Consider the following 24,942-nt stretch of genomic DNA (forward strand, 5'->3'; position numbering starts at 1 on the left):
CATCTTTTGTATAATAAAAGCATAAATCACTTGACCAATAATTCAAGTTTATTTTTCAAAAAAAAAAATTACTAAAAAAAAAACAGTTGAAACAAACCAGTTTATTTTTATTTTACTCTACATATAACGAAAAGAAGAAAAAACTGTGTCAACTGCCTCTCAACCATTACAACCACGGTACCCACCTCTTACGTTACATCAACTTATAAAATCATTCCAAACAGTTCCATTTTTTCCACAAAGTAACCGATGCTTTCATCTTTCGTATAGTTTGATTTTCTTCTCTTGAAAACGTTGTTGAAGTGTACAAAATGATTTTAGAGAAGATGAAGCGAAGGTTATACATGGCTTTTTGGAAATTCGTGGTTAGTGATGTAGACGAGTTCAGATAATAGTTGTTTAGCAAAAGAGTAAGTGATAAAGTTTTAGCTTTTAAGTCTCAGCATTTAATTATCTTCCGTTATGAAGTTTGATTTTTTTTTAGTTTTTTTTTGCAGAGAAATCATTGTTACTACGTCTTCAAGTGATAAGGTGAAATAAATTTTAGAGATAATTAAACAAGAGAATGTTAATCATTTTCTTATTCCGTAGACAAATATCATATATCAAGGGTGATAATTAGTAAAGAAAAACATAAATTATTTTTTGCTTGCATAAATTTTAGGTAAAAATCAAAATACCAAGCAATAAAAGTCAAATTTTAATTCGAAGTCCAAGTTTTAAGAAATATATGTTTAAAGTACTGCATGCTGTTTACGAGTTTGAACTAAAATAAAAATTCAAATTTCGACAAATATATGATTTGTATATTTGGTGTTCTTGATCTGAGGATGTCGGGTTTGTTTTATATATACTTGATAAGTTGATAGTATATTGTCTTCAACTATGTTGAAGTTCAAGTGTTACCAAGTGATACAACGATTTCTTTTACAAAAAAAAGTAAAACATCGATTCTCAGTATTTTATTTCTGTCCATGCCGTAGTACATTATGTATACATGGTCCACGTTTGCGTGCGATATCCGGCCGTACGTCAAATGTTTTCGCGTTAATTACAAAAATAAATACAAATGTAATCTTAATCATTCGATATTACCTTACCCATCCACGCCCTCTTATGCAATTCTTCACGCATCTAGTTTCCTTTAATTGACCTTTTCATTTTTTAATTAGTACCTAATTAATTTTATGATAAAATAAGTGATTCATAATCTTTGGCGTGTAATATACATATATGAGTTTTCTTATGACCGTTTTAATAGATAATTAATACGCTTTGGCGTATAACATTTATATATGAGTTTTCTTATGGTCGTTTATTTTTTGGTCACGGGTCTTGAAGGGGTCAAGTTCTTGAACACTGAACATCCTCTTAAGAACGTTCCAATTTTTGTACGGGTTATATATAAGATCATAGAGTTGTCCATTTTGGTATTTGTTGAACACATGAGCAAAGGATCATCAAAGTTGTCTTCTACAGTAAACCTATTCTAATTACTACTATTAATTTTATTTTTACTATTATTTGTAAAGCAAATTATTCGTACTACTAGTAGCTAGTATTTTTATTTAATGTAACTAAACACAACAAAAGCACGAGCGATCATCAAGCTGCATTCAACTTGATGAAACTTTATGCATTGCCTCGCTTTGCATCCTTAATTTCCTTTCATCCGAGAGAATTTTCGCAAACCTGCATTTTAACCATTACTCAAAACGATTGGATGAGATTTGATCCAAGAAATCGATCAACAAATTTTGAAATTTACCTCTTGAGTTCTTGATCATTGGTAACGTTTCCAGGAACAGGTTCATATACACCAGTGTCGATGTTCATCTGCACAACTCTGTTTTTCAGCATCTTCTCTCCAATTATCACAAGATTCTCTAAATTGGATTTTGTTGCTAAGTCCATAGAGCTTGCATCTCCTTTCAATGTATCATCCTGCAAACAATTTGATGCATAAAAAATTGCGTATATTAAATGATTAGTAACAAATTTAAATTTATGTTCATGTGTCGCTCTCACATCGATTCTGAGATACTTGTCTTCGGATTGTCGGGCTTTGAACACAACAGAACTGTGGAAATCAATTATGTCGCGGCTTGATTCCATGGTAATGTCTAATATAGGAGTAGATCCGTTGTCATATAACCAAGATATGATTCCCCATTTTGCAGCCTTTCTTGCGCTATACTTCTTCTCCTTTTGTGCAGACCCTGTTCCTATCGACACAACGAGAAACTTGTTGTAACCTAACGGCTTGAGCTCACCCATGTCAGGATTATCATTCACAATCTGCTTAGTGACAGCTGTCATGGCCAGCAGAGTCTATAGCAAAACCAAACACAATAAAATTAGGTACATGTCAGGATTCAATCTGCTTAGTGACAGCTGTTATGACCAGCAGAGTCTATAGCAAAATATTAGGAGATCTAGGTGATTACGAGATCACCTAAAATATATTTTCATGTAACTATTAGGAAAGTTAGCATTAATGTATAAGTTAGACTTTCTATTTTATTATGTAAAGAACTTGCTAGACAAGTTATGTATTTGTATAAATAAGCCTATTGGCTAAGTTAATAAGAGGAGAGAAACTATTATACTACTTAGGTTTCCTCCAAACTTGACATGGTATCAGAGCCAAAGATCCAAGTGGGTTATGGTTTTCTTATTCTTTTCTAAAAAAAAAAGAAAAAAAAAAATTTGGTTTTCACATTTGAAGTTTTATATGTTATGACGACTTTGATTAACATAATTATGGTTTTTTGTTTTCTTATTCTTTGATTTATTTTCTTTTGGTTTTGCTTTTGCTATTATGAAAAAAAAAAAAGAGGGAGAAGTCTCATACTACAAGATGGCTATGTATTTCAATGTTTAAAGACACTGACTGTGTGGATATGAGCACGGATCATTGACGACCCGTTCATATTCACTTGTGAAATATTTTTTCAGATCTTCATGTGATTATCTATCTATTACAAATCTGATGGTGGTCACGAAGATCATTGAAGATTGAAGATTCCGATGGATATATACGGATCCGACGGAGTGATGTTTTGATGATGTTGCTGTGTACTTTGAGCATGAATCAGAAGGGTTCGTTCATAAGAGGAGAGAACTTGTTAGACAAGTTATGTATTTGTATAAATAAGCCTATTGGTTAAGTTAATAAGAAGAGAGAAACTATTATACTACTTAGGTTTCCTCCAAACTTGACACAAAACCAAACACAATAAAATTAGTTACATGTCTTAACACTTATCTGACTACATGCTCTCCAAATATGCAAAATGAAACCTAATTAATAAAGTCAAAAAGCGTTTTTTTTTGCATTCTTCTTCGATTTTTTTTTCAGTATCTAGAAACTGCTAAGAAGGTTGTGTGTTTACCGGGTTATTAGCAGTAACACCGCCATCAACTAGGTGAAACTCAGACGTCTTGCCTTGAATATCTTCATTTTGAAAGTAATGAGGAGGAAAGTAAGTAGGAGCAGCCGATGTTCCAATGCATATGTCTGATATCTTGACATCCAAGCTAGGGTCAACCAATGCCTTCAACAAGACGTTACAAAGAAAGTTAGCTATTACTGTTAGCTACTTAGCTCGATGTTAATGAAACAATAACTTTTGATTGTATAGTTTATATACGTGTTATGTTAAGAAGAGAGATGAGTGGGAAATTACCTGGTAAGAGGAGAAGATGGTGGGTTGTAGTTTCTTCATGTCGAAGGTGGGTATGACAACGTTTGTGACTGTCTGGTGAAGTCTCGTCTCTCCGAGAAGATTATTTAGCAGATTCCGTAGATACACTCCATCGTACTTTGGACCAGACAAAAGCTTTGGAAGCTTAGGTAACAGAGTAGTCAATCCTCTGCATTTTTCACTAGAATGTCTTTTATATATCTCAACATGGAATTTTATATAAATGACAAGTGTTCATTAGAAAAATGAAATGAAATTTCTAAAATTATCCATTCTTTGTGTTTTATTTTATAGAAGTTACAAGCTTTTTAACACGTTTACGTTGAAATTTACAACATACGGTGTTTTGTTTTTGATTTTTTTTTCAATTACATTGTCCATATATCGTTGTGAACTGTAAAATATAAACGGCAAGGTAAAATACAACGATTGACCTCTACTTGTGTTTTTATTTAATTTTATATTTCGTAAATAACCTGCAATATATAATTTTTTAATACGTTGAGCATACCTATACGTTTTTTAAGTTGTAAAATTTATGATCGGCGTTTGTGATATATAATTGTATATTATTTGCTTACCCGGGCTGTGGAAATATTTTGGGAGAATGTTGAAGATAAAACGGAACAATGTCTTTGGCCGAGAAATGAGGACGTCCGGTCTCGTCTGGTACAGTTAACATGGCCGTCATGAGGCCACCTGTGCTAGTTCCGGCTACCACGTCGAAGTAATCTGCTAGCCTCATGTCTTCTCCATCGAGGGCCTTGTATATATACCGGCAAAATTGAACAATATAAGGTATATATTTTTTTTTTTGTAAACTAACAATATAAGGTATATTGAATAGCTCGAAAATAATATAACAAGCAAAAGGAATTTTGTAGTTGAACTATCTTGGAAGTAATCTATATAATTTTTATTCTGCTGCTTATATGTTTGAAAATTATGTAGTTGAACTATCTATATATTAAATATATGTAATATGGCATATATATTTGAAAAAGGAAAGAAAAAAGTTAACATATAATCAATAGATACAAACCTGAAGCTGCTCTTCTAGATACGCAAGGATCACTCCGCCCATAATTCCTCTGACTCCACCGCCGTCGAGGCTGAGGATGGTTACGAGTGATCCGGAAGACGGCGGTTTGTTTTTCTTGCAGGACGACTCCATGATAGTTGAACGATCTTATTTATAAAAAAACAAGAAGAAGATTATAAATAAAATTTGGTGAATATTTTGGACGTGAAGATTGATGCGTCGATGCTGTGTCTTTTCTTGTATGTTTGCATATATATATAAACATGCAATTTTTTTTATAAAAAAAAAACATGCAAAATTTTACGTGTCAAGGGTTCTAAGAAATAATTTTATTTGGTCAGGCTTTTCTTCATAAATTTCGAGCTAATCAGAATTGTAGTTCATTTTTTTTGGAATAAGATAATTTATATACAATTTTCAGTGTCATCGAGCTTGACATGTCTTAAGCTTAACTTACGGGAAGTAACTGCATATATAAATCTTAATCAAGATTCGAATATTTGCTTTTGTGGACTTTGCAATAAAGAACCAGCCAACGAATTCTGCATCCAAAACTTCAAAACTGAATTTGGATTTTTTTTGGATTTGATACGACACATCTTTCCTCTCGGTCCACTATCCGGACTTATTTTAAAGGCATCTGTCAATTCGTTGAGAAGATGATCTCAAAATTAGCTTTTTGTTGTTTTCCTTTTTCCAGCAATATTTTCTCTCATGTTCATCAAATTCAAACTTTAATTTTATAATGAATGATTATTTGAAAAAATTATTCATTTGATTGGAAATAAAATGTCAAGAATCATGACTAGTGATTTATTTGATTTTCTTCAAGCTTAGTTAATCATGATTCTTACAACAACAAAATTATTCAAACCGAAAATCGCATTATTCATAGTTCTCTGTTAGAAGAGATGGCCGAGTAAACACACACAGAGATGGCCGAGTAAAAACACACAAAAAGATGTCCAAGTAAACACACATAAAAGATGGCGGAGTAAACACACACAAAAGAGGGCGAGTAAAAAAAACACACAAAAAATAGCCAAGTAAACACACACAAAAAGATGGCGGAGTATCAGTAAACACACAAAAAGATGGCCATCTAAACACACACAAAGATCATATCATATATTAGTCTTCCCATATTATTGTTTATAACGATCAGTTTGATGGATCTTTAATCATTTTCTCGCTTTTATTCTCCTGTCATCAGATAGAATTTTCGCAAATCTGCATTACCAAATTGATATCAGACATCAAACAACAAGACAGACAAAAAAAACAAATCAACATCAAACAATGAGATTACTTGCAATCCAAGAAACACATAAACAAAAATTTGGAAGTTCTTTCGAATAAGAAAACATATCGTTCATTTAATTTTCAGTGACGTCGAGCTTGAGCTGTCATAAGCTTAATTAGTTTAATTCCAATATATAATTTTAGATCCTAATTTAAATACTTTCTGTTGTGGACTTTGCATGTGCCAACGAATTTTGCATCCAAAACTTCAAAACTGAATTTGGATTTTTGGGATTTGCTACGACACATTTCTCCTCTCGATCCACTATCCGGATTTGTTTTAAAGGCGTCTGTCAAACCAAACTGAATTTGGATTTTCTTCTTCTGTTTCATCAAATTTCAACTTTACTTATTTGGTTTGCTTCAAGCTTAGTTAGCCTTTTATACTAAAAAGGAAATAGCCAATATTAAGTCCAGTGAGCTTCTCGGTTTAGATACAGATTTGTGGTACTGGACCAAAAAAATTTAATTATTTTAGAGGATAACAAATATTCAACTTGCTGGAAGAAAAGTACAAAAAAATGTTCAATTAAAAAAAGTCACGTTATTCATAGATCTTTGTCAAGAGAGATGGCCGAGTAATCACACAAAAGATGGCCGAGTAATCACACACAAAAGATAGCCGAGTATCACACACACACAAAGATCATTTTCATATATCTCTGTCTTCCACATATTATTCATTAAGATCAGTTTGATGGATCTTGAACCATTGTTTGGCTTCTCATTCTCCTTAATCTTCTTTCATCAGATAGAATTTTCGCAAATCTGCATATTACCAAATTGATATCACACATCAAACACTAAGATCCACCAAAAACAAATAAGATTACTTACGACTCAAGTCATAAAACGAAAATTTGGAGGTTTTTTAAGTTGTAGATTACCTTTTGAGTTCTTCCTCATTGGTGATATTTTCAGTAATGGGTTCATAGACACCAGTGTCGATATTCATATGCATGACTCTATTTTTCAGCACCTTCTCTCCAATCTTCACAAGATTCTCCAAGTTAGATTTTGTCGCTAGATCCATCGAACTTACATCTCCTTCCAGTGTATCATCCTACAATTAAGCGCACACATACGAAATCACATAAAGTAAACGATCAGTGGCAATTTTTGATATATTATATGTCATGGCGCTTACGTCGATTCTGAGGTACTTATCCTCAGATTGGAGGGCTTTGAACAAAACTGAGCTATGGAAATGGATCATGTCACGGCCTGAATCCGAGACCATGTCTAATATTGGAGTAGATCCATCGTTATATAACCAAGATATGATTCCCCATTTTGCAGCCTTTTTGGCGCTATACTTCATCTCTTTTTTTGAAGTTCCTGTCCCTATCGATATAACTAGGAACTTATCGTAACCTAATGGCTTGAGCTTACCCATATCAGGATTGTTCTTCAGAATCTGCTTAGTCACAGCAGTCATGGCCACCAAAGTCTATAAAAAACACAAACACAAACACACGAGAATTAATTAAATGATCTTGATAAAGATATTGATAACACTCTATTCATTGTCAATTTATTTTAAAATGTAATATGTGAACATTCACATTGTTATGTGTTCAAAAAAAAAAAAAAAAAAAAAGAACATTCACATTGTTAGGATTGTTTTATACCGGGTTATTAGCCGTGACCGCGCCATCAACGAGGTGAAACTCAGACGTCTTGCCTTGACTATCTTCATTAGAAAAGTAATGAGGAGGAAAGAAAGTGGGAGCAGCCGATGTGCCAAGACATACGTCTGATATCTTGACATCCAAGCTAGGGTCAACCAATGCCTTCAACAACACGGTACAAGGAAATTTAACTATTACCGTTAGATTGAGCTATATGAAATAAGACCATTAGACTCTATATATGTGTTATTAAGAGAGATGGAACCTGGTAAGAGGAGAAGATGGTGGGTTGGAGTTTCTTCATGTCGAAGGTAGGGATGACAACGTTTGTGACTGTCTGGCGAAGTTTTGTCTCTCCAAGAAGCTTACTTAGTAGCTTACGTAGATACTTTCCGCTGTACTTTGGACCAGACAGAAGCTTTGGAAGCTTAGGTAACAGAGCAGCCAAGCCTCTGCATTTAGAATGACTTTTAATTGCCACATGGAATCATAGTATATGCTCATTAAAGGGAAAAAAAATCATTTGTAGAATGCAATCAAGCGGTATAATGTCATCATTATGTTATGATCTGAGTATTTGCATTTTGTTACAAACACAAAGAGAACAATTCATTTGTCCACAAGCAGATGATAACTTAGGGCCCATTTATTCTATAATGATAAATCATTCATATGTTTTGTATGTTATATATGCTTATTGCCAAAGAGGATGGATAATTCCTTCTACCTATTGTATTAAAGAAGTTTAAGTATGAGTGAAAGTAAGTTTGTGTTCAAAGAAGAGATAAATCATTCATATATTATTGTTTGTTTGATAAAGTTTATTATTAGATTTTCCATTTTATAATGAGCTTACACCTATTGTTGGTTTGACTACGTAATTAATTTTTTATGTGTATATCCTTAATTTATTGCTTTCTTTACCAAAATAATTGGTTAAAAGAAACATAGAATTTACTCATTTGACATTTTTAATACTCATTGCGAATCTGTAACTAATATGCATAACTATTGTTTTCTTACTCGGGCTGTGGAAATATTTTGGGACAATGTTCAAGGTAAAAGGGAACAATGTCCTTGGCCCCTAATTGAGGCCGTCCATTCTCGCCCGGTACAGTCAACATGGCAGTCATGAGACCACCGGTACTAGTCCCTGATACCACGTCGAAATAATCAGCTAGTCTCACGTCTTCTCCGTCGATCTCCTATATACATATAATAATTAATGAGTCCATACTACTATCTTTTGAAAAAAATGTTAAAATGTCCACATCTCTTTAACTAATCGCATCTAGAGTTTACATTTAAACCGGGCTAAAATAACCATTTTATGAATTTTACATGATTTACCGTTAGATATATGCTTAAATATATATAAAATATCGGCTACATATGATATAACGTAAAGTTGTTTAAAATGAAAACCTGAAGTTGTTTTTCTAGATAAGCAAGGATGACTCCGGCGATGATTCCTCGGACCCCGCCGCCGTCGAGGCTGAGGATTGTTACGAGTTTTCCCCATGAAGGCGGTTTGTTTCTCTTACAGGACGAGCCATCTTCCATGAAAGCTGATCTATATAGAAGATAATAATTCAGAAATTGTTTTTTTTTTTGGTATAAGATTGTTGCAACTATATATTTGATATGCTTTCTCGTATAGGTATAAATACACAAATTTACGTGTAGGATCTTTTCAAAGACACATAATTTATTTGGTGAGACTTTTTCTTCATACATTTCGTGCAAATCTTTCATACATTTCGTGCAATTCATGATTGTAGTTTATAATTTCTTTGGGATTGTATTGTTTAATGTAATTTAGAGACTGTCAGTGTCGAGCTTGAGCTGTCATATTTAAACTTAATTTACGAGAAAATATTGTAATAGGTAATGCTAAGTAAGACCGAAATATTGTTTTGTGGACTTTCCCAATAACAAAATAGCTAGCAATATTTAAACTCAATTATTTGATTCTTTAATAATTGAGTTTCGTACTTTTGGATTTGTTAGGAGTACACATCTCCCTGCCTATCCAGACTTGTTCTGACTATACCTGTCATACAATCTGGATTTGATTCTCTAAATTACTTCTAAAACTAATTTTATAACCAATTTGATTTAGCAAAGATATATTAAGTTCATATTTCTTCACTTCCCTGGTTTGCTTTAGGCTTGATTTGTTAGCTTTATAAATAAGAAAAAAATTAAAATCTTTTCTTTTTCTTTTATTTAACATTCTTCAATCCATAATCAGATTGGTCAAAAGTCAAAAACATTTGACACAACAAACCTAGTAAAGCATTTGGTTCATATCCGGTTTGATTTATAAACATTGGCGGTTGAGATTGCTGGTTATCTTCACTTACACGTGTATTCCAAACTATCCAATTTTAAATTGGGCTTCATCGTTATTTGGGCCTAAATGTTTTCGGCTAATTAAGGGCCCATAGATATGAAAATGGGGATGATCCACTAGTCCACTTTGAACGTTCTTTCTGAAATTACGTTTTTTTCTGTAATTACGTTTTTTTCTGTAATTACGTTTGCTAACTATGAAATTGTTAAAAGGACTAGTGATCATTTATAAGTGTGCAAATCACACTTTCCGATTTAAGGGAAGCTGACGTTGACCAATGACCACGGTACTCTTTCCTTATCTTTGGCTGTTCAATCACACCGAGGCATTACAGCTTTATGATAAAGATGTAACTTCCTTCATTTATTTCCAAGTAGTTTATAACCATTTGTTCAATTTTTTAATTATTATCCACCATGTCATAATTACTTTATTTTATTTGACATCGTCATAATTACTTTATTAAATTCTCAAATTGTATAAAGAAGAAAAATTTTAATGTTGATAAAAACAAGCTTTATAGTATTTTGAATAACGAATTAATACTTTAACAAAAAGGACCTTAAAAAAACAGATACAAAACATTCTTTGGGCCTAATGATAGAAAACAAACAATTTTTGACAAAATATGTGATCAAAATAATATATCGAGTCATTGACAAAAAAATATACATATACAAGTGTATATTTAGGTTTTGGCATGTAATTTCACTCTCATGCGTTCATAAGTGATAGTGAACATGCGATATACCACGTACGCTAGCCCCAAATGGACCCTATTCACTTGTCTTATTGGACCACAATATTACTTATCAAAAGGGAGTAAAAATTGACCAATCATTGAAAACTTGGGGACCGATCAATGAAAATGAGCTAATTTTATGTGTATAAATGTGGCAAGAAGAGAAAAGGAGCTATATAGGTCACCTTATATGAGATTACAATATTCACAAGAGCAAGTTTATGTTTTAGTTGTGTTAGGATCCTCTCATGAGATGTCATGGTTGTACGTTGCTATCAGCACCACATAGGTCCATTAATGGCATGTAATGGGAAAAGGCTAGATGATCATAGAGACAAACAGTTATGTGACATCTAATATATTTATTACGTCAATATAAATAGCATGTTATGATCATACAAGAATGATTATAGTAAACTGATTATGTTTTATTTAATTTCATTGATACTCAAAATTTTGAATTATATTTTGTATAAAACAAAAACAAGATGATCTATGTATTGGAAAGAGTCCTCGACTTTTTTTTCGAACAAATGCAGAGTTTTGTTGAACTTTGGTTACAAATGTGTGGATCTTATCGTTTAATGTTAGATTTATAGTACAATACTACAATGTGATAGAAACTGATGGTTTACTTTTGCATCTATAGTCGGTCAATGTCACGAGCCTAACTTGTCTAAGAGTCGAATTCTCATGTGAGAGATGAATATGTGGACTAATAACTAATAACACCATCGAGAAACAGACAGCATAGTTAGCATGCGTCATAATATCGAAGGTGTTGGATTCGAGTCGTGTATAGAAGATTGAAGACTTTCGAGTAGTAATTGGGTTGATGAGTAGTATTATAACTTTACATTAGAACTTTGTTATTCATAAAAAAATTGATCATTACTTGTCTTACAATGTTCAGTTTGTAGTGGTAATGATTCTAATCTCTAAATGAGTTGTTCTTGTTCTCGTCTCGGATGAGTATGCTACTACTTATTCTTCTGTTGCTGTCAAATTAAAATACCTACTTTTCATATAATCGAAATTTAAAATGGAAATGGATACATGATATGTAATATTATTACATCTATAAGATGTGCAGTATATTATTTGAAAGAGCAAATATTTTCAAATAAAAGAATAATAATCTTGTCACTTATAGAAGACTACTGCAAACAAATCTATTCATTTTGGATTCATTCATAGTAATTCACTTTACGTCGAGAATGGTCCATAGAAGGAAATTGACAAAAGAAATTTGTCTAAAATGTTTATTAATTAAATTCCGAAAAATTCTTGTTTCGATATTACATATTGGGAAATGAATGACGTCGACCTTTTGTGATGTAAATGCGAGCAGGAATTTTATATCATTGTTTTTCCAATTTGAAGGAAAAATATAAATAAACAGTGTTTTTTCGTCGCCCTTTGTATAATAGCTGACCGTATATAATCGTTATTATAAAATTCTAATATATAATTCATGTTTTACGTCTTTGATCGTTGGGTTAAGTCTAGGCCCAGGGACCACAGTGTCTGGGTCCAGCCCAAAAGTAAAGCAGAGTAAGAAAAAAACGGAAAAGAAAAGCAGAAGGGTATTATTTACGTTCAGTTTTGGAGTTCGGACCATTTGTTTATAGTTTGATGCATTACCTTCATATTTTTGTAAAATCGAGATATCCCATTACATTGATTTGGTTATTAATTTTGCATTTATATACCATTTCATTTCAGATGGAATGTTCAAGTTTATGATTGATGCAATATATAGTAGAATTTATTGCAATAAATGGCAAACCATAATAAATGTGATAAGTTTTCTATACACCAATATTCTAACTCTACAGTTCAAATCTTTTTTTTTGTCACTGAACTACAGTTTACATCTTTATATGATACATTTTCAGTTTGCGTCACAGTGTTTTTAGCTGGATGTACACTGTCGTAATATGTGTTGGGGTAAATAAAAAACCTTAATATATAAAGAAGAGGAAATAATGATTTGGATGGCTGAGACGCATGCCTTACATTGTATTATCGCTCTTTACGATTGAATGGTGCACGTTCGAGTAGTTTTTTTCTTAGTTATATGTGCATTCACTAAACATTTTTCTAATTACTAGGAATTTTTTATTGTTAGATCACTGGGTTACATTCTAACTTGATACTCGATCGGTATTCGTGGCTAATTATTTTGTGTTTTATCCTAGCTAGGTATAGTCAAATCATATATATACGAAATTATTTTGATATGATTCTTCTGATTTGAAAAATAGATTGTTTCACTAGAGTGTAATAACATGGAAGAAAGTTGAATTCCGTAACTATGTTCTGTTTGAATGCATAGAGTATGGCTTATGGGACCCCCACACTCCAACCTTACATTTATAATAGGCATATATAATTTTCGTCTGTTTTTAACCAACATATCTAATATTAGTAGGGTCCAGGTACATAATAATATTACATCCTACTATATAAAAGGACTTAATTTTGGAGGTTATTAGGGGTGCCACATGGGCAAAATAATCCCCACCTATCATACTGCCATGTCACTGGCGAATTGGGCTTCCAATTAAAATTCCATGAAATACGATCGGGCTTCGTTTGCGCTTACTCAATCTCCGTCTCCGTAAATTTGCCCGTGGGCCAAATAATTCACTTTCTCGCAGCCCAGCCCATTAACCCTAATCGCCGTATTGGTAAAACTAAAACCAAAGCTTTCTCATCCTCTCAATAACCCTAATCGCCGTCTCCCCCATTTCTCTTTCCCGCATGGCGATTCTCTTCGTCTCCCCCAAATGTTTCCGCAAAACGCCTCCGATAAAAGGGCTGGAACTTCAATTGTCTCCCTTAAAGCCTCCATTCAAGATCCCTACGGACCTTCCACATCCCCCCTCCGCCTTATATCTAGATCCCTATTTATACCCTTATCTCTCTTACCTCAGATCATACCCTTATCTCTCTTACCTCAGATCATTAGCTCTATACCCTAATCATGTCGAAAGAGACCGCAATCCGCACCAGCGAATCTTCTCCTCCCCTCCTCTTCCGACAAGTTTCACCGGGACCCGGAGATTCCACCATGCAGTTTCGGCTTCTTCATTTATGGGATGCTCACAAGAATGTCAAAGGAGGACCATGGATCCTTCTTGGGATCGAGATGCTTATGATCGATGCGGAGGTATTGGAAAAAAACTTGATTTAGCGTATCTTCATGTCTCATTAGATTAGCGTCTATATTTGGGTGATTTATTAGGAAAAAAACCTGAATTATTTATTTGAAATTATATAAGCGTAACCCAGATTTGTTTTCCTGTCTTATTGTTGTTCATGTCTTTGAAAAAACTTGATTTAGCGTATGTCCATGTCTCATTAGATAAGCGTATATATTGGGGTGATTTATTGGAAAAACCCTGATTTTTTTTTTTAAAAATATATAAGCGTAACCCATATTTGTTTTTCGGTCTTATTGTTGTTCATGTCTTTGATAAAAACTTGATTTAGCGTATGTCCATGTCTCATTAGATTAGCGTATATATTGGGGTGATTTATTGGAAAAAACCTGATTTATTTATTTGAAATTATATTATATAGCGTGTTGAAACTTGATAGTGCTTAAATATAGAGTTTTCATGTCTCATTAACCACTTGATAGTGCTGTCGTGTAGATTAGATTAGTATAGAACATGGGTTTGAGTAAAACTGAAACTGGAAATTTTGTTTTGGTTGCCTTATATGTTTCTAACTGCAAATTTTTTGTCGTTGCCTTATTTCTTTCTAATTGCACTGTACTTTAACTATTCAACTGACTCAGTATTGTTTCTCTGTTCTGTAGGGAACTTTAGCTCAGGGGTTCATCGGTCAGAACCGTCGCAACCAGTATGAGAAAGAGCTCCAGCGTGGTAGAATCTACACACTGACAAACTTCTACGCGTCCAACAACAAGGTGATGTACAATGTTGCTGATCAGAGGCTGGTGATTTGCATCTCCCACGCCTCTGCCCTGTCGAAGGTTGAAGAAAACATTGAAGGCATTTTGACAGAGCGCTTCATGGTGCATTCCTTTTCAGATTTTGAAGCCAACTGCGATTTCAGAGGGGATCTTCACGGTAAGGTTTAAATATTTTCTTATCATGTTTAACCATTTCAAGCGGTTAACTTTGTATTGCGTGTTACTGTATGTTGTAGATGTTGTTGGCCACCTTAAGCTGGTTGATGGCCAGGTTCTCCATCAGCGTCCGGTTTTGTGCACCAATGAAGACTCAGCTTCTCGGAAAGTGATGGTCCATTTGCAGCTTAAAGAGTAAGCTGTTGTAGTTCAATCAATACCTACATATCATTTTCTAATTTATGATTCTTACATAAGCCAAACATCTACTATTTGTTAACTGCAGCGGTCCAGTGATTAACGTCTATCTATGGGACGAGGCCGCTGAAAGTTTTCGCTTGAAGTTTGACGCAAGCGCAGCCACTCCAACTGTTCTATTGGTCACAACGGTCAATCCTAAGAGACTCGGTGGTAATCTCTCCCACTCAATATAAGAATTCCTGATCACTCACACTCAGTTAGATAAACCTACCACTAACTGTTTCTATATTGACAGGGAAAATTATGCCTAAGTTCAATGTCCTCTTCAAGAGTGTTTTTCGATGAAGAGGTTGACCCCACCAAGGAATACTTGGCCTGGTTAGTACATTATTTTTTTTAGAAACAATCTTTAGATTAGTCTATTATGTGTTTAACACCTTTGATGATCACCTGATTTTAAATTCTTTGCAAGGTTAACCACGAACCCTTTTGTGACTTCTTTGGTCAACCCTGTTGAGGTTGTCAAAGCTGAGACTCTCACAATAAGTGAGATTGCCGCCTTTCTCAAGCATCAGCCTGCTCAGGTAATCCCATTCCGTTATTAGAATCAAACACTTTTCTCAAAGTAGTTGCTGACTACCTTTGAGATGGGACTTCAGGTTGCCTACTTTGACTGCAATGCCACAATTGATGATGTCAAGCTTGGCACTGAGTGGTATTACATTGCTTGCAAGGATTGCCAGACCAAGTTAAACCGTGGGCCGACAATATTGCTTTGTCCAAAATGCGGGAATGAAAATGCTACTGCAGTAGCCAAGTAAGTTTCTCCGTTAAAATATGTTTTCAATCGAGAATGTATATACTAATCACTTGGTTTTAATACAGCTATCGCGTGGAGCTGTCTGTCTATGATAATGATGAGCAGTGCACGTTCATCATTCTCGGAGATGCTGGGAAAGATCTCACAGGGAGGAAAGCAACAGAGTTGATCGACGCTTATGTTCAGGTAATTGTTGTTCTGTTGATAAGTTATAATTTCCATAATCTTGACACTTATTTAAATCATATAGTCTACCAAATTGATAAATGTATTCCGTTATATTAGGAAAATGGTGGAGATGCGGCTGAGCTTGAAGTTCCACTGCCACAGTGTTTTATTGATACAATAGGCTAGACAAAGAAATTCAGGATTAAGGTGGCTCACTACAACTTCACTCCTATCCGTCTGTCCTTGACCGCTACGAAGATAGTCTCACCAGCCGAATTACCACCAAAAAATCCCCCACTCAAGACGCTACCAGGAACTGAAGTGGAGAACACAGAGTTGGCTGCGAGTAGTGGTGGTGGTGCTTCAGCTATTGACGTCCAGAAGAAAGCAAAGCGTGCCAAGCGTAGTGACTATAGCACATGCAAAATAGTCAGTTCGGATGATTCTCTAATAACAGTTTACTTATGTTTCTTTCATCAGTTTGTTTTTGCTTCTTGCTAAGACAGTTTAGTATTGGAAACACGTTATGGTTTGGTTTCCTATTTGAGTTGTTTGGTTTTTATTCATAGCTTTGTTATGAAGTTAAGTTTAAGAATGATCAGCATTATCATATTAAGTTGTTTGGTTTTCATTCCTAACTTATTAAATTTGTTTGATCAGCATGCATTTTACATACGTACACGTACTTATGAACCGTATGCATGCATGGATTGGTTTATGTCCATGCTATTAATTGTTATACTCATATTCTTCGACGTACGTATACGTAATTAAAGCAACTGTAATATTAGCTGCATACTGATTCGTATACATTGTCAAGATATATATGTGTGGTCAAATATTTGAATGTAAATTATGAGTCAAATAATATCTAATGCATTTATTGAGAATTAAATAAAATATATTCTGCCATTAAGTCAAATGACTAACGACATTAAACATATTTCCTGCAAAATAACATCAACTATTGTAATCTCAAAAACACAGATCCACCGCTTCACAGTTTGAAGAATTTCACCATCCACTCATTGCTTTTCATTCCTATCTATTCGTGTCATTTCTTTCTTTTGAAAAGTAATCCGTGTAAGTGATTTTTTTTGTTTAAGGAATGGTTTATAAAGTGCGAAGATTATTTGTTTTCATATTCTTCATTTTGTTAAATTAACAGTTCTCTCACAACACGTCAAACTTTCCTCCCAAGATCCTCCACTTCTAGGAGGTATTCTGAAAATATAAATTCATTTTGAATAAAAACATTATTAGTATTGTTATATTAATTTAATACTTTCATCCAAAACTCTAATAATAACAAATATATACATTATTCTTATAGATATATTTCATCACTATAATTGTTTGCAAATGTAGCTTTCCTATTATGTAGAAGATGCTTTTTATTTTAAAATACTTATTATGAAATAAACCACATTTATTTTGGTATTATATTATTAAAGAAACATGTGGAACCTCTTCACCATTTTTAAATATCCCAAGATAACGTGTTGTTAAGAATTAAATATTGTTTTGCATAACAAAATATTGCAGAATTATTTTGCTAATTTTGTAATCTCTAATATTATTTTGCAAATTTTAAAAGTAAATAATTAAATATTTTTAGACTTACAACGAAATCCTACACACAAATTCCTACAGCAGCAACAAAGATTTATACAACTATAACAAAAAAAATGTACAGTATTAATTATACAACAACATATTAAAATTCTACATTTTCTAAATAAAACATCATTAGTTCTTATTATTCGACAAATAATGAATTATAATGTATAATAAATAACTAATTTTACATAATGTTGACATTACTCCTTAGAATTATTTTTAATTTACACCCTATTAATTTATCAAGTTCTCTATGTATTACAATTATTTAATATATTTGTGTACTCTTTATAATCATAACTTTATTTATTAATATTATTCTTCTTTCCAATATCAGAGTCATCGAGTTCAAACACACCGAAGCGTAAACGTGGACGCTCGCTAGGAGTACGTAATAAAGTGAAAGGTATACCCAAAATTCAATCACTCAATCCATCAATGTTCTATATTATTTACTTATTAAAAACCCCAAACATAATAGACACATGTCCCGACTACTTGATCCAACTTTTCTGATATCATTTATTTATTCGAATTCTTCCCGAACAGCTCCAGCTGCGGGAATTATGCGACAACATTTTCCCCCACAATTCTTTGACTGTGAGTTATCCAGCTATATCACACAAAAAACAAATAATATATTAATATATTTGTGATGGTTTTGTGATTATGCTAAGTTGACACAAATATTTTACTAACAATGCTTTTATGGGAAAACATTTTACCCTCCATAGGTGGCTGCGACATTTGCGCGTTACACGGTACAAACATTCAAAATGATAACATTTTTCTCTATGTTAAATATACTATCTGATTATTAACACATAATTTAAATTTAATACATGCAGTGGCAAGAACAAATGCACGTGCCATGCGAAGGGCAATATTACTATCAAAACGTACATCAAGAAGGATAGAAGGTAAGCATCAAATAATACAACTACAGCTTCACAATAAAATAAATAAATTACGTGGAGTAACCAACAACAAGTTTTTTTATAGGACCCAGCGCAGCTACGCCCGCACGAAATCATCAAATCGGCAGAGCTAAAGGAAAAGGTACATATTTTCCTACTTTAGATACATTATATGTTTACATATTAAACCATCAGTAGAACTTGCATCATATTAAGTTCTCAGGTGCGTTACTTTTTTTGTTAAATTAAACAAATCACTAAATTATTAAAAGAGTAAACTAAAATGGACAATTCTCATAAATATACAATTTACGAGTTTTGTTCACAAAAATTGACCCCAAATGTTCCAGATCTCTTATGTTTTTTACATACTTTGTCTAATACCCTAAATATATATAAAAAAATTAAAAAAAAATAATCTTAAACTATTACTTTAAAATAACATGTTTTCAAATTCGATTTTTTTAATATTTTTTCCATGAGCTTTTAATTTTTCCGAATTTTAACAAAATATTATTACCAAAATTTTGCCCCTAATTTGAAAATAGTTTTCCAAACTATTTTAAAATTTTATTTTCCCACTTATTAATATTTATCAACTATTTTACATAATTTTAAAACTAGATCCAAATACCGACCTCTAAATTCTTACCAATAAGATTCAGATTAGGTAACCCCAGAGGTATAATTGTATATTTACTTTATAATGAAACTTTTTCCTGTAATTTAAATATGAAAATAGATACGAAAACAATTTTATTAAAGAGTCGTTTAGAGAAATATGTTGAACACAAAATAAAAAAAAAGCATCTTCTTGGGTCAACTAACCACTTAACTGATAAGGGAGTTGCTACTGGTTCTAAATAACTATTAAATCATCTAATAGTCGTGTCTCGACTATTTAATTTTTCCAGCCCCTTCAGATGTGTCATCCTCCTCTGAAGCAATAAACAACCCAATTTTAGAATGTCCATCGTGTGGTGCTTTAGTCTGGCAGTCCGAGAGCACCGGAAGAGACCCTAGAACGAAGGAGTTACGCTTTACCATTTGTTGCAACCAAGGACAGATAAAGCTTCCGCCTCTGAGACAACCTCCACCTGTGTTAGCAAAGCTACTGCAATGTAAACAATTTCGCGAGACAATCCGAGTCTACAATGTCCTCCTAGCTTTTACATCTATTGGAGCAAATATAGATTACAATGTTGTTTTCGGCAGAGGGCCATTCACATTCCGTATTCAAGGGCAGACTTACCACCGTATCAGATCCCTCATTCCTAAGCCAGGTTTACCACCCAAGTACCTACAACTCTATATTTTTGATACGGCAAACGAATTTAAGAATCAGCTGGAAGCTTTAGGTCAAACAACCTCTGAAGGAAAAGCAGACGAAGCCACATTAAAAGTCCTTATAGAAATGGTGGATGCCAACAATTTCCTTGCAAAGTTTTTTAGGCGGGTTCGAGATCGGTATGAGGCGAACTCCGGAGAAGTACGATCAGTCTCATATATGATAAAGGGAAAGGCAAACAATATGACTTACCTCAATCATCTGAGGTTGTTGGACTTATTGTTGGCGACATGTCAGACACTATATGTGAGAGAGATATAGTCGTCCAGTTTCAGTCAACTAATTTGAAGGAGATACGAGATGATCATCCGCTATACATGAGCCTCCAGTACCCACTTTTGTTCCCTTATGGTGAGTATGGTTTCAATACCGAAATTCCGTTGCATTTAGAGGAATGAAGCTCGAGGACAAGGAAATTTTTCAGTATCCGGCAATTTTATGCCTCCCAAATACAAACTCGGTTAAAAGAAGGAATGACAATCATTAAGTCTGGGCGCCTCCTCCACCAATATGTTGTTGATGTATATTCTGCGATCGAGGAAGATCGTCTTCGATGGCATAGGAACAATCAAGACGTTCTAAGGGCTGAATTATACAGTAATGTTTGCGAAGCAGTCGGAAAAGGTGACACGGATGCAAGGACGGTTGGTAAGAGATTTATTCTACCACCGAGTTTTACTAGTGGGCCCCGTTATTTGATTGAGAAATATCATGACGCAATGGCAATATACAGACAGTTTGGGAATCCAGATTTATTCATAACAATGACGGCAAACCCAAATTGGAAAGAGATAAAAGACCATCTAGCAGCATACGGCGGTGATAGCCCGAATGATACACCAGATATTGAGTGCCGAGTTTTCAAAATGAAACTAGACCAGCTGCTAGATGATTTTAAGAAGGGTACATTCTTCGCCCCCTACACAGCAGGTATTCTCTTTAATTTGAAAATTTAATTCACATTTAGATTCATATAACTAATTCAAATCATTTCTATACCAGCTCTTCATAGGATTGAGTTCCAAAAAAGAGGTCTTCCCCATGTACATATTTTGTTGTGGTTTGGAGACCACTCAAGGACCCCCAGCCCAGAAGAAATCGACAAGATTATTTCCGCCGAACTTCCGGACAAGCAGAAAGACCCTGAATCCTATGAATTGGTTGCAAAGCACATGATCCATGGGCCATGTGGAGTCCATAGACCTCGATCACCATGTATGGAGAATCATGTGTGTGTGAAGAAATTTCCCCGCCCATTTACTCAGTCTACATCAATTGATAAGTCTGGGTACCTAATATATCGTCGCCGAAAGAACAAAAATGCTAATGTTTTAAAGGATGGAATTCTTCTAGATAATGCTTCTGTCATCCCTTATAACATAGAAATCCTGAAGAAGTATGCAGCTCATATAAATATGGAATGGTGCAATAGTACATCCGCTATCAAGTACCTTTTCAAATATATCTCAAAAGGAGTCGACAGGGCGACAATTCTGATTGAGAAAGGCCCCAACCCACCGATGTCCGAGAAAGGAATCGACCCCCAAACATCCGAGAAAGGCAAAGAAAGGGTCAAGAAAGCAAGGAATGAGATAAAAGAGTATCAAGACTGTCGATACTTATCCGCTTGCGAATCCATGTGGAGGACTTTCGCATATTCTATACATAAATGCCAACCATCCGTCATGAAGTTGGTAGTGCATCTGGAAGGTGAACATAATATCACTATCAAAGATACAGGTAACCTAGGAAGAGTTATACAGAAGCCAGGCATTGAAAAGACTATGTTTACCTAGTGGATGGTTCTATGCAGAACATCCGCGTTCGCCCGCACCTTAACGTATGTCCAGATTCTTGAGTTCTTCACATGGAACAATAGCTCAAAAGTCTGGTCAGAGAGAAAGAGAGGAACTTCAATTGGTCGGGTTGTTACAGTACATCCCGCTTCAGGCGATCGTTATTATTTGAGGATACTGATAAACAAAGTGAAGGGCCCAAGAAGTTATACAGAGCTTAAAACCTTCAACGGTGTCACATATCCCGATTTCAAAAGCACTTGCTACGCACGAGGTCTTCTCGCTAACGATGCTGAATGGCACAAAAGTATGGCCGAACTCAACACATGGGGTACACCTTCTCAGCTAAGAGAAATGTTTGTCACGTTACTTATCTACTGTCATGTTGCTAACCCTAAGGAATTGTGGGATAAGTGCTGGAAATCCCTGAGTGGGGATATCCTCTACAAGAAACGTAAGGAATTCAAACACCCAAAGCTAGAAATAGATGATGCTAAGCTCGAGCAATATACATTACTTGAACTCGAGAAGGCTTTGCGGAACCAAGAACACACCCTTACTGATTTCCCATGAATGCATACTCCTGATCCTCTCCTACTTAAAGAGCTAGGTAATACTTTGTGGCAACAAGAGCTACAGTATAATATCGCCGAGGAGAAGAGTAGACATGACACCCAGTACACCTTGCTCAACCATGAACAATTGGACGTCTATCAAGCAATTATTGAGTCAACTCAGGAAGACTGTGGGAAGCTATTTTTCGTCTACGGGGCTGGAGGCACAGGCAAAACATTTTTATACCAGACAATCATTTCAAGACTGCGGTCAGAGAAAAAGATAGTCCTTCCCGTTGCTTCATCTGAAATAGCAGCCCTACTACTACCAGGCGGCAGGACTGCCCACTCACGTTTCTATATCCCAATCGATCTAAAGGCCACGTCCACCTGCCACATTACACCTGGAACTATGCTCGCAGAGTTAATAGAAAAAGCAGCTCTAATCATATGGGATGAGGCACCTATGACACATAGGCATGCTTTCGAAGCCCTCGATAAGTCCTTGAGAGACATTCTTTCTTTACATGATCCCAAAGCCAGAACTCTCCTATTCGGCGGAAAAACGGTTCTTCTTGGAGGTGATTTTAGACAGATCTTACCAGTCATCCCACAAGGCACCAGAGCTGATATTGTCTCTGCCTCCATAAGTCATTCATATTTATGGGAATCATGCCACAAATTCACCCTCCAAAAGAATATGTGCCTCAGCGAAGATGAGAAAGAGTTCTCCAACTACGTCCTGAGGGTTGGAGATGGGAACCCCCTACCTACTGAGGTGAATGAATTTGATGAAGATGAAGAGGATCAGCTCATTTCTATTGACCGAACGTTGGTCGAGGAGCTCAGCTCAGATCCTCACAAACAAATTCTAGAAGCTACTTACGGGCGAACTGACCAGTGGAAAGGAACCAAGCAAGACTATACAGAAAGGGCTATCCTCACACCAAGGAATGAAATGGTGGATGAGATTAATGAATACATGATATCTGAAGATGGCGGTGTTTCAAAAGAATATCTCAGTTCCGATAGCTTCGGTATAATAGACACTGACTCTGAGAACAATGAGACATTGTACCCAGTGGAGTATTTAAACTCATTGAGCTTTCCAGGCTTTCCTGCACATAAGCTTACTTTGAAAGTGGGTGCCCCTTTCATGCTCCTAAGGAATTTAAATCAAAAGAAGGGGTTATGCAACGGAACACGTCTGATTGTCACTAACCTAGGTGAGCGTGTTATTAGAGGTAAAATAGTTACAGGCTCCCATATTGGACATAAAGTGGACCTTCCAAGAATCATACCATCAGAATCAGTAACTAAACATCCGTTCACCCTGGAAAGGCGGCAATTTCCGATCAGGCTATGTTACGCAATGACAATTAACAAAAGTCAGGGTCAGAGTTTGAAAGGGGTCGTACTGTATTTGCCATAGCCCGTTTTCACCCATGGACAGCTATATGTTGGTCTTTCCCGAGTTACTACCAAGTCAGGCCTCAAAATTATACAAGGAAAGGATCAAAAGATAGGAAGGGTTAAAAATATTGTCTACAAAGAAATATACAACGGTCTACCGCACCTACCAGGTAATCCAATATTATTTGCAACCCAATACACACCATTATCCAAAAATACTAAACTCCTTTCTCTCTCTCCTCCAGAATCACAATCCGATGATCACCTAGAGCAGGCTTCCCAGAATCTTCAACAACTTTCTATACCATAACATGCAAGCTACCAGTAAGTCTTCCGACCCTAAACTCTTCAAACTCAATAATGAACCTGTACTAACAAAATTGTTTTTATCTGTAGGTCCGCCCGCAATAGAAAGTGGCCGCTCTACAAGACCATTCACAATAAACCTAGCAGACATCGTCTACGTCTTATCTTATTTTAATTCTTTTTCGTTATCTACCAAATTCTATTCCCTTTGGACAATTACTTATTTCTACTGTCAAACTATTTTGTTTCTCCGTCTTCACATCCAAACAACCAAAACTTAACTCACACTTTCAAGAACTAAAACTTCAAATTTTAATAAAACATTACTTTAATATCACATGTAATCCGCGCGGAGCGCGGACACCGACCCTAGTTCATATAGTAATCATAAAATAAAAGCTATGACTTATTATTGATATTTGTATATTAGTAAAAAGTTTTGAATTATCATTTTTTTCCTTCTAATTTTGTTATCATTTTGTTTGGTCTTTTATTCCTTAACAATTCTGCAATAGAGCTGACTAGTTAATTTCTGTGTGTTCCTAAAGTTTTTTTTTTGTCTTGCTTTATTAGTAGAAGATGAAAAAATCTTTGAAATGTCAAAAAAGAATATGCTAATACTAATATTCCCACTAAAACACCGTCATCTATCTGTTTATTTGACTTATATCCTAAGTCTTTATCTGGTGTTATTAAAAGAGAAGTACTCATTAAAAAATAACTTTTAATTTTTAAAGTTAATTACACTTTCATGCCATTGAGAATTAAATTGAATTTACTATTTTAATGCTTGTTTTTCGGTTAGATTAATGTGTTTTTCTTATTCAAATATAAACTTAACATCATTAAATTAAAAAACCTTCGCCTTATATATCCTTTTTTTCATTTAATAAGAAAATGATTAGAGTAATTGAACT

At 34.6% G+C, this 24,942-nt stretch overlaps 3 protein-coding genes and 1 pseudogene across 4 annotated transcripts; 2 read left to right on the forward strand and 2 right to left on the reverse strand.

Annotated features, from left to right (window-relative positions):
• Nucleotides 1–1,408: 1,408 nt before the first annotated feature.
• On the reverse strand, nt 1,409–4,929 carry LOC106438129 (patatin-like protein 1). 2 transcript variants are annotated; one of them, XM_048745030.1, is made up of 7 exons: nt 4,750–4,929; nt 4,289–4,470; nt 3,690–3,876; nt 3,396–3,557; nt 2,029–2,331; nt 1,769–1,944; nt 1,409–1,692 (listed from the first exon to the last, which is right to left on the reverse strand). In XM_048745030.1, exons 1-7 carry the CDS (start codon nt 4,879–4,881, stop codon nt 1,617–1,619), a joined length of 1,218 nt encoding a protein of 405 aa, XP_048600987.1. In that variant the 5' UTR covers nt 4,882–4,929; the 3' UTR covers nt 1,409–1,616. The 2 variants fall into 2 exon arrangements, with proteins under 2 accessions (XP_048600987.1, XP_048600986.1); XM_048745029.1 differs by having other exon boundaries at nt 1,769–2,331; nt 4,750–4,919.
• Nucleotides 4,930–6,542: 1,613 nt separating this feature from the next.
• LOC111201829 (patatin-like protein 1) lies at nt 6,543–9,324 on the reverse strand. The gene is made up of 7 exons (XM_022694166.2): nt 9,108–9,324; nt 8,706–8,887; nt 7,948–8,134; nt 7,683–7,844; nt 7,199–7,501; nt 6,939–7,114; nt 6,543–6,819 (listed from the first exon to the last, which is right to left on the reverse strand). Exons 1-7 carry the CDS (start codon nt 9,243–9,245, stop codon nt 6,741–6,743), a joined length of 1,227 nt encoding a protein of 408 aa, XP_022549887.2. The 5' UTR covers nt 9,246–9,324; the 3' UTR covers nt 6,543–6,740.
• Nucleotides 9,325–13,769: 4,445 nt separating this feature from the next.
• On the forward strand, nt 13,770–16,257 carry LOC125580854. The gene is made up of 9 exons (XM_048746104.1): nt 13,770–13,955; nt 14,610–14,883; nt 14,963–15,077; nt 15,169–15,271; nt 15,379–15,461; nt 15,556–15,667; nt 15,743–15,900; nt 15,969–16,089; nt 16,189–16,257. Exons 1-9 carry the CDS (start codon nt 13,770–13,772, stop codon nt 16,255–16,257), a joined length of 1,221 nt encoding a protein of 406 aa, XP_048602061.1.
• A 6,068-nt stretch (nt 16,258–22,325) lies between these two features.
• Nucleotides 22,326–24,049, forward strand: LOC125580855 (annotated as a pseudogene).
• Nucleotides 24,050–24,942: the final 893 nt, after the last annotated feature.

The sequence above is a fragment of the Brassica napus genome, chromosome C1 (assembly GCF_020379485.1).
Source record: "Brassica napus cultivar Da-Ae chromosome C1, Da-Ae, whole genome shotgun sequence".
In the NCBI taxonomy this organism is placed as follows: domain Eukaryota; kingdom Viridiplantae; phylum Streptophyta; class Magnoliopsida; order Brassicales; family Brassicaceae; genus Brassica; species Brassica napus.